The sequence below is a fragment of the Erythrolamprus reginae genome, chromosome 6 (assembly GCF_031021105.1).
Source record: "Erythrolamprus reginae isolate rEryReg1 chromosome 6, rEryReg1.hap1, whole genome shotgun sequence".
NCBI lineage: Eukaryota > Metazoa > Chordata > Lepidosauria > Squamata > Dipsadidae > Erythrolamprus > Erythrolamprus reginae.
Window position 1 is genome coordinate 16,117,836 of NC_091955.1, and position 10,599 is coordinate 16,128,434.

A 10,599-nucleotide genomic window follows, 5' to 3' on the forward strand; every position below is an offset into this window, starting at 1 on the left:
CTGGAAGCAATTTGGAAAGCTGCAGCAGGCTTCAAAAGGGGAGGGCTTGCAAAAAGCGGTGTGGGAATTATCGTTCGGCAGTTAACAGGAACAAAGATACAGGAATTCCTCAATGGACTTTTGAATCTGGGGACATTTAAAGCCTCGTTGTTTTGCATTTGATTTGGAGAACATAAGAGCTCTGAAACCCAGTCAAGAGTAATTTGCAGAAACTCGTGTGAGAGACATTTGTTGCTGGCTTGAGCCATTAACCCTGACCTTTCGATCGTACACCAGGAATAAATAGTGTCTAGCAATACTCTGAATTGGCACAATTTACTATTTTATTTTATAGCTAAATCAATGAAGGAAGAGAAAGACGAAGACAGCTCTCCGTGGGATTCGGAAGTAGGTTTTTAAAGTAAAAAAAGCTTAAAGGAATTTAATTTGAATTGTTTTCCACACAATTACTTATAAGCTTTACTCATTTTGTATTCTCAAAGTGGCCAGTGAGAAAAATATTTTCTCAGGGAAAATATTTTTTTAATGTCAAACAATTTATTGGTATACAGAATTTTAGGAATTCATCTGCCTATTTAGATAATGTTCTACATTATATAGATAATATTTTCCATATCATTGACCTCCTTCTGTATCAACACAGAGAGGGAGAGGGAGAGAGAAATATAATAATAATAATAATAATAATAATAATAATAATAACCATCATCATCATCATCATTATCATAATATAATTTAGTATAGATAATGAGAATTAAGCCACTTTTTTGAAATAAGTGATATTTGAGGAAATTAGAATTATATAAAGGACTAATTTTATAATAACTGTATGCTTCAGACTATAAGACACACTGGAGTATAAGACGCACCTATAGTTTACATGTGGAAAACAAGGAAAAAAGTATTCTGAACCAAATGGTGTAGTAATATATTATTTAATAAAATACCAGTATAGCAGAATACTTTTTACAATCATGTACACTTTTTACAAACTGCAAACTTGACAGCTTTAAGACTTGTGGACTTCAACTCCCACAATTCCAGCCCCAGTCATGGTTGCTCAGGAATGGGAGTTGAAGTCCACACATCTTAAACTTGCCAAGTTTGAAGACACTTGCACACCTCTTCCCTAATCCAAAAGTTTTCAAACTTCACAGCTCTAAAACTAGTGGATTTCAACTGCCAGAATTCCTCTTCCAGTCGTACTAGATGGGGTATTTAGAAGGCAAAGATGCCCCCATTTTTAAGTGAAAAATGAGCCATTTTTGCCTGTTTTTTCACAAAATTGGAGACATCTTTTTTGGCCTTGCCCCATTCCCCAGGAGCTATCTGCAGGCTTCCCAGTCCGTTTCCCTACACACTTTTTGCAAGAAAAAGAGAGAGAAATGCCCATTATTTGATGATTTTGCCATTCTCCAGCAGCAAGAGCTCTCTGCAGGTGGAGGGTGTTTAGGACAGCAAAAATGGCTGCATTTGGTGTATAAGACGCACCGACATTTCCACACTCTTTTAGGGGGGGTGGAGTACATCTTCTTATAGTCCCACAAATACAGTATATGAAATGTAAATCGATATGATACAGAGTCCATAGTTATAAGTGAAGGCTTGCTCTAACGCTCTATAGTTTTGCATTATGAAATTGTCTTCATGCTTAAAGGCTACTTTAGTTATAAAGATATACATTTTGTGTTTAATAATTTTTTTTCTATGAGAGAAGCCACTAGAATGTGGCTTCTATTGGCACATGAGAATAGTGATAACTGATACTGAGAATTTTGGAAAACTAGTTCACTTTGCTTTTGGTCCAGAGTTATAATCAACTCATTTTAGGATACATTATTAGTTGGTGTGAGGTACTTCAGAAAAGAGATTTGAAATTTAACATCAGATCAGATTTTGTAAATGTTTTTTTTAAAATCACTTTATTTCCAGCTAAGTTTTATACTTCAATAAATAAAAATGGGAACAACTCCAATCCTCAATATGAATGCCTGTTGAAACATTTCAGTTTTAAGTACTGTAAATGCAAACCAACCATTTCTTAAAAGCTAAAGTTACAAATTAAAATGGTTTTATGTTCTCAGTAAATAAAGCTTTTATAATATGATCGGGAACTTGTTTCTTTTTTTGTATAAAAATAAAGATAAACAAAATGGTTCTATGAGTTGTATGAATTTTTCTCACATATATGTGTTTCCAATAGACCACGTCGGAAAGCCCGAGGAAACCACATCCAGCGACTGCACCGGACCAGACAGGTAGGAGGAGAACCACCGTAAAACGGTGCCTGCCACTACCAACCCCTCCAGTCAGCGCAGAAGGATACCATTTGTTTAACCAATCCTTGTTAACAGGAGAAGTTCCTGAGGATTGGAGAATGGCCAGTGTTGTGCCTATCCACAAGAAGGGCAGTAGAGAAGAAGCTGGTAACTACAGGCCAGTTAGCTTGACATCAGTTGTAGTTAAAATGATGGAGACTCTACTCAAAAAGAGGATAAATCAGCACCTAAAAAACAATAACTTATTGGAGCCAAATCAGCATGGCTTTACTGAAGGCAAATCATGTCAGACTAATTTCATCGATTTCTTTGACTATGTCACAAAGGTGTTGGATGAAGGTGGTGCCGTGGATATTGCCTACCTGGACTTCAGCAAAGCCTTTGATACGGTTCCACATAAAGAGCTGATAAATAAATTAGATCTGACCATGACAAAGGCAACGTTTCTAAGCCCCTTAATATCTGATCATTACTCAACTGTCCTGCGAGGAAAACCATGTCGAGAGTGTGCCCCCTCTCATGGGTTAGGCTCTGAACTACTTGGGTCAGGTCCATGGTGGCCATGAACTCCTGCGCCAACCCAGAGGGTTCACTGAGCGATGGCAGATTAAACTCCCCCAAGACAATAAGTCTGGGGGACTCCACCGCCAGCCTGGCTACCTCCTCGAGCAGTGCAGGCAGGGCTGTTGATACGTAGCTGAGAGGCAGGTAACAAGTCCACGTGTACCCGTAGGTCCGGCCTCATAAGAAGGGACTCACAACCTGCAATCTCGGGAGCAGTGACCCTATGCAGCTTGAAGGTCTTCTTCTTGGCTATAATTGCCACTCCTCCCCCCCTTCCCTGGGATCACGGCTGGTGCCACATCTGAAACTCTGTTGGGCCCATTTCCGAGACAGGAGCTCCCCCCCCCTCTGGGCCCAGCCAGGTCTCATTCACACACGCCAGGTATGCCTCAATGTCATGGTGCGTAGAATGGTGGGACGGGAGGTGCAGCTTCAGATGGAGATTCTAAAGCACAGCTGGAAGCAATTTGGAAAGCTGCAGCAGGCTTCAAAAGGGGAGGGCTTGCAAAAAGCGGTGTGGGAATTATCGTTCGGCAGTTAACAGGAACAAAGATACAGGAATTCCTCAATGGACTTTTGAATCTGGGGACATTTAAAGCCTCGTTGTTTTGCATTTGATTTGGAGAACATAAGAGCTCTGAAACCCAGTCAAGAGTAATTTGCAGAAACTCGTGCGAGAGACATTTGTTGCTGGCTTGAGCCATTAACCCTGACCTTTCGATCGTACACCAGGAATAAATAGTGTCTAGCAATACTCTGAATTGGCACAATTTACTATTTTATTTTATAGCTAAATCAATGAAGGAAGAGAAAGACGAAGACAGCTCTCCGTGGGATTCGGAAGTAGGTTTTTAAAGTAAAAAAAGCTTAAAGGAATTTAATTTGAATTGTTTTCCACACAATTACTTATAAGCTTTACTCATTTTGTATTCTCAAAGTGGCCAGTGAGAAAAATATTTTCTCAGGGAAAATATTTTTTTAATGTCAAACAATTTATTGGTATACAGAATTTTAGGAATTCATCTGCCTATTTAGATAATGTTCTACATTATATAGATAATATTTTCCATATCATTGACCTCCTTCTGTATCAACACAGAGAGGGAGAGGGAGAGAGAAATATAATAATAATAATAATAATAATAATAATAATAATAATAATAACCATCATCATCATCATCATTATCATAATATAATTTAGTATAGATAATGAGAATTAAGCCACTTTTTTGAAATAAGTGATATTTGAGGAAATTAGAATTATATAAAGGACTAATTTTATAATAACTGTATGCTTCAGACTATAAGACACACTGGAGTATAAGACGCACCTATAGTTTACATGTGGAAAACAAGGAAAAAAGTATTCTGAACCAAATGGTGTAGTAATATATTATTTAATAAAATACCAGTATAGCAGAATACTTTTTACAATCATGTACACTTTTTACAAACTGCAAACTTGACAGCTTTAAGACTTGTGGACTTCAACTCCCACAATTCCAGCCCCAGTCATGGTTGCTCAGGAATGGGAGTTGAAGTCCACACATCTTAAACTTGCCATGTTTGAAGACACTTGCACACCTCTTCCCTAATCCAAAAGTTTTCAAACTTCACAGCTCTAAAACTAGTGGATTTCAACTGCCAGAATTCCTCTTCCAGTCGTACTAGATGGGGTGTTTAGAAGGCAAAGATGCCCCCATTTTTAAGTGAAAAATGAGCCATTTTTGCCTGTTTTTTCACAAAATTGGAGACATCTTTTTTGGCCTTGCCCCATTCCCCAGGAGCTATCTGCAGGCTTCCCAGTCCGTTTCCCTACACACTTTTTGCAAGAAAAAGAGAGAAAAATGCCCATTATTTGATGATTTTGCCATTCTCCAGCAGCAAGAGCTCTCTGCAGGTGGAGGGTGTTTAGGACAGCAAAAATGGCTGCATTCGGTGTATAAGACGCACCGACATTTCCACACTCTTTTAGGGGGGGTGGAGTACATCTTCTTATAGTCCCACAAATACAGTATATGAAATGTAAATCGATATGATACAGAGTCCATAGTTATAAGTGAAGGCTTGCTCTAACGCTCTATAGTTTTGCATTATGAAATTGTCTTCATGCTTAAAGGCTACTTTAGTTATAAAGATATACATTTTGTGTTTAATAATTTTTTTTCTATGAGAGAAGCCACTAGAATGTGGCTTCTATTGGCACATGAGAATAGTGATAACTGATACTGAGAATTTTGGAAAACTAGTTCACTTTGCTTTTGGTCCAGAGTTATAATCAACTCATTTTAGGATACATTATTAGTTGGTGTGAGGTACTTCAGAAAAGAGATTTGAAATTTAACATCAGATCAGATTTTGTAAATGTTTTTTTTTAAATCACTTTATTTCCAGCTAAGTTTTATACTTCAATAAATAAAAATGGGAACAACTCCAATCCTCAATATGAATGCCTGTTGAAACATTTCAGTTTTAAGTACTGTAAATGCAAACCAACCATTTCTTAAAAGCTAAAGTTACAAATTAAAATGGTTTTATGTTCTCAGTAAATAAAGCTTTTATAATATGATCGGGAACTTGTTTCTTTTTTTGTATAAAAATAAAGATAAACAAAATGGTTCTATGAGTTGTATGAATTTTTCTCACATATATGTCTTTCCAATAGACCACGTCGGAAAGCCCGAGGAAACCACATCCAGCGACTGCACCGGACCAGACAGGTAGGAGGAGAACCACCGTAAAACGGTGCCTGCCACTACCAACCCCTCCAGTCAGCGCAGAAGGATACCATTTGTTTAACCAATCCTTGTTAACAGGAGAAGTTCCTGAGGATTGGAGAATGGCCAGTGTTGTGCCTATCCACAAGAAGGGCAGTAGAGAAGAAGCTGGTAACTACAGGCCAGTTAGCTTGACATCAGTTGTAGTTAAAATGATGGAGACTCTACTCAAAAAGAGGATAAATCAGCACCTAAAAAACAATAACTTATTGGAGCCAAATCAGCATGGCTTTACTGAAGGCAAATCATGTCAGACTAATTTCATCGATTTCTTTGACTATGTCACAAAGGTGTTGGATGAAGGTGGTGCCGTGGATATTGCCTACCTGGACTTCAGCAAAGCCTTTGATACGGTTCCACATAAAGAGCTGATAAATAAATTAGATCTGACCATGACAAAGGCAACGTTTCTAAGCCCCTTAATATCTGATCATTACTCAACTGTCCTGCGAGGAAAACCATGTCGAGAGTGTGCCCCCTCTCATGGGTTAGGCTCTGAACTACTTGGGTCAGGTCCATGGTGGCCATGAACTCCTGCGCCAACCCAGAGGGTTCACTGAGCGATGGCAGATTAAACTCCCCCAAGACAATAAGTCTGGGGGACTCCACCGCCAGCCTGGCTACCTCCTCGAGCAGTGCAGGCAGGGCTGTTGATACGCAGCTGAGAGGCAGGTAACAAGTCCACGTGTACCCGTAGGTCCGGCCTCATAAGAAGGGACTCACAACCTGCAATCTCGGGAGCAGTGACCCTATGCAGCTTGAAGGTCTTCTTCTTGGCTATAATTGCCACTCCTCCCCCCCTTCCCTGGGATCACGGCTGGTGCCACATCTGAAACTCTGTTGGGCCCATTTCCGAGACAGGAGCTCCCCCCCCCCTCTGGGCCCAGCCAGGTCTCATTCACACACGCCAGGTATGCCTCAATGTCATGGTGCGTAGAATGGTGGGACGGGAGGCGCAGCTGTGCAGCTTCAGATGGAGATTCTAAAGCACAGCTGGAAGCAATTTGGAAAGCTGCAGCAGGCTTCAAAAGGGGAGGGCTTGCAAAAAGCGGTGTGGGAATTATCGTTCGGCAGTTAACAGGAACAAAGATACGGGAATTCCTCAATGGACTTTTGAATCTGGGGACATTTAAAGCCTCGTTGTTTTGCATTTGATTTGGAGAACATTAGAGCTCTGAAACCCAGTCAAGAGTAATTTGCAGAAACTCGTGCGAGAGACATTTGTTGCTGGCTTGAGCCATTAACCCTGACCTTTCGATCGTACACCAGGAATAAATAGTGTCTAGCAATACTCTGAATTGGCACAATTTACTATTTTATTTTATAGCTAAATCAATGAAGGAAGAGAAAGACGAAGACAGCTCTCCGTGGGATTCGGAAGTAGGTTTTTAAAGTAAAAAAAGCTTAAAGGAATTTAATTTGAATTGTTTTCCACACAATTACTTATAAGCTTTACTCATTTTGTATTCTCAAAGTGGCCAGTGAGAAAAATATTTTCTCAGGGAAAATATTTTTTTAATGTCAAACAATTTATTGGTATACAGAATTTTAGGAATTCATCTGCCTATTTAGATAATGTTCTACATTATATAGATAATATTTTCCATATCATTGACCTCCTTCTGTATCAACACAGAGAGGGAGGGGGAGAGAGAAATATAATAATAATAATAATAATAATAATAATAATAATAATAACCATCATCATCATCATCATTATCATAATATAATTTAGTATAGATAATGAGAATTAAGCCACTTTTTTGAAATAAGTGATATTTGAGGAAATTAGAATTATATAAAGGACTAATTTTATAATAACTGTATGCTTCAGACTATAAGACACACTGGAGTATAAGACGCACCTATAGTTTACATGTGGAAAACAAGGAAAAAAGTATTCTGAACCAAATGGTGTAGTAATATATTATTTAATAAAATACCAGTATAGCAGAATACTTTTTACAATCATGTACACTTTTTACAAACTGCAAACTTGACAGCTTTAAGACTTGTGGACTTCAACTCACACAATTCCAGCCCCAGTCATGGTTGCTCAGGAATGGGAGTTGAAGTCCACACATCTTAAACGTGCCATGTTTGAAGACACTTGCACACCTCTTCCCTAATCCAAAAGTTTTCAAACTTCACAGCTCTAAAACTAGTGGATTTCAACTGCCAGAATTCCTCTTCCAGTCGTACTAGATGGGGTGTTTAGAAGGCAAAGATGCCCCCATTTTTAAGTGAAAAATGAGCCATTTTTGCCTGTTTTTTCACAAAATTGGAGACATCTTTTTTGGCCTTGCCCCATTCCCCAGGAGCTATCTGCAGGCTTCCCAGTCCGTTTCCCTACACACTTTTTGCAAGAAAAAGAGAGAAAAATGCCCATTATTTGATGATTTTGCCATTCTCCAGCAGCAAGAGCTCTCTGCAGGTGGAGGGTGTTTAGGACAGCAAAAATGGCTGCATTCGGTGTATAAGACGCACCGACATTTCCACACTCTTTTAGGGGGGGTGGAGTACATCTTCTTATAGTCCCACAAATACAGTATATGAAATGTAAATCGATATGATACAGAGTCCATAGTTATAAGTGAAGGCTTGCTCTAACGCTCTATAGTTTTGCATTATGAAATTGTCTTCATGCTTAAAGGCTACTTTAGTTATAAAGATATACATTTTGTGTTTAATAATTTTTTTTCTATGAGAGAAGCCACTAGAATGTGGCTTCTATTGGCACATGAGAATAGTGATAACTGATACTGAGAATTTTGGAAAACTAGTTCACTTTGCTTTTGGTCCAGAGTTATAATCAACTCATTTTAGGATACATTATTAGTTGGTGTGAGGTACTTCAGAAAAGAGATTTGAAATTTAACATCAGATCAGATTTTGTAAATGTTTTTTTTTAAATCACTTTATTTCCAGCTAAGTTTTATACTTCAATAAATAAAAATGGGAACAACTCCAATCCTCAATATGAATGCCTGTTGAAACATTTCAGTTTTAAGTACTGTAAATGCAAACCAACCATTTCTTAAAAGCTAAAGTTACAAATTAAAATGGTTTTATGTTCTCAGTAAATAAAGCTTTTATAATATGATCGGGAACTTGTTTCTTTTTTTGTATAAAAATAAAGATAAACAAAATGGTTCTATGAGTTGTATGAATTTTTCTCACATATATGTCTTTCCAATAGACCACGTCGGAAAGCCCGAGGAAACCACATCCAGCGACTGCACCGGACCAGACAGGTAGGAGGAGAACCACCGTAAAACGGTGCCTGCCACTACCAACCCCTCCAGTCAGCGCAGAAGGATACCATTTGTTTAACCAATCCTTGTTAACAGGAGAAGTTCCTGAGGATTGGAGAATGGCCAGTGTTGTGCCTATCCACAAGAAGGGCAGTAGAGAAGAAGCTGGTAACTACAGGCCAGTTAGCTTGACATCAGTTGTAGTTAAAATGATGGAGACTCTACTCAAAAAGAGGATAAATCAGCACCTAAAAAACAATAACTTATTGGAGCCAAATCAGCATGGCTTTACTGAAGGCAAATCATGTCAGACTAATTTCATCGATTTCTTTGACTATGTCACAAAGGTGTTGGATGAAGGTGGTGCCGTGGATATTGCCTACCTGGACTTCAGCAAAGCCTTTGATACGGTTCCACATAAAGAGCTGATAAATAAATTAGATCTGACCATGACAAAGGCAACGTTTCTAAGCCCCTTAATATCTGATCATTACTCAACTGTCCTGCGAGGAAAACCATGTCGAGAGTGTGCCCCCTCTCATGGGTTAGGCTCTGAACTACTTGGGTCAGGTCCATGGTGGCCATGAACTCCTGCGCCAACCCAGAGGGTTCACTGAGCGATGGCAGATTAAACTCCCCCAAGACAATAAGTCTGGGGGACTCCACCGCCAGCCTGGCTACCTCCTCGAGCAGTGCAGGCAGGGCTGTTGATACGCAGCTGAGAGGCAGGTAACAAGTCCACGTGTACCCGTAGGTCCGGCCTCATAAGAAGGGACTCACAACCTGCAATCTCGGGAGCAGTGACCCTATGCAGCTTGAAGGTCTTCTTCTTGGCTATAATTGCCACTCCTCCCCCCCTTCCCTGGGATCACGGCTGGTGCCACATCTGAAACTCTGTTGGGCCCATTTCCGAGACAGGAGCTCCCCCCCCCCTCTGGGCCCAGCCAGGTCTCATTCACACACGCCAGGTATGCCTCAATGTCATGGTGCGTAGAATGGTGGGACGGGAGGCGCAGCTGTGCAGCTTCAGATGGAGATTCTAAAGCACAGCTGGAAGCAATTTGGAAAGCTGCAGCAGGCTTCAAAAGGGGAGGGCTTGCAAAAAGCGGTGTGGGAATTATCGTTCGGCAGTTAACAGGAACAAAGATACGGGAATTCCTCAATGGACTTTTGAATCTGGGGACATTTAAAGCCTCGTTGTTTTGCATTTGATTTGGAGAACATTAGAGCTCTGAAACCCAGTCAAGAGTAATTTGCAGAAACTCGTGCGAGAGACATTTGTTGCTGGCTTGAGCCATTAACCCTGACCTTTCGATCGTACACCAGGAATAAATAGTGTCTAGCAATACTCTGAATTGGCACAATTTACTATTTTATTTTATAGCTAAATCAATGAAGGAAGAGAAAGACGAAGACAGCTCTCCGTGGGATTCGGAAGTAGGTTTTTAAAGTAAAAAAAGCTTAAAGGAATTTAATTTGAATTGTTTTCCACACAATTACTTATAAGCTTTACTCATTTTGTATTCTCAAAGTGGCCAGTGAGAAAAATATTTTCTCAGGGAAAATATTTTTTTAATGTCAAACAATTTATTGGTATACAGAATTTTAGGAATTCATCTGCCTATTTAGATAATGTTCTACATTATATAGATAATATTTTCCATATCATTGACCTCCTTCTGTATCAACACAGAGAGGGAGGGGGAGAGAGAAATATAATAATAA

The 10,599-nt window shown here is 39.4% G+C and overlaps 1 protein-coding gene across 1 annotated transcript in view; it reads left to right on the forward strand.

Moving 5' to 3' along the window:
• Window positions 1-10,599, forward strand: part of LOC139168943 (proteoglycan 4-like) — a 53,846-nt gene that overhangs the window by 26,533 nt on the left and 16,714 nt on the right. The window contains exons 16-22 of the mRNA XM_070754725.1: window positions 335-387; window positions 2,204-2,258; window positions 3,634-3,686; window positions 5,509-5,563; window positions 6,948-7,000; window positions 8,820-8,874; window positions 10,259-10,311. Coding sequence (XP_070610826.1) covers window positions 335-387; window positions 2,204-2,258; window positions 3,634-3,686; window positions 5,509-5,563; window positions 6,948-7,000; window positions 8,820-8,874; window positions 10,259-10,311 — 377 coding nt within the window. The remainder of the gene's footprint in view (window positions 1-334; window positions 388-2,203; window positions 2,259-3,633; window positions 3,687-5,508; window positions 5,564-6,947; window positions 7,001-8,819; window positions 8,875-10,258; window positions 10,312-10,599) is intronic.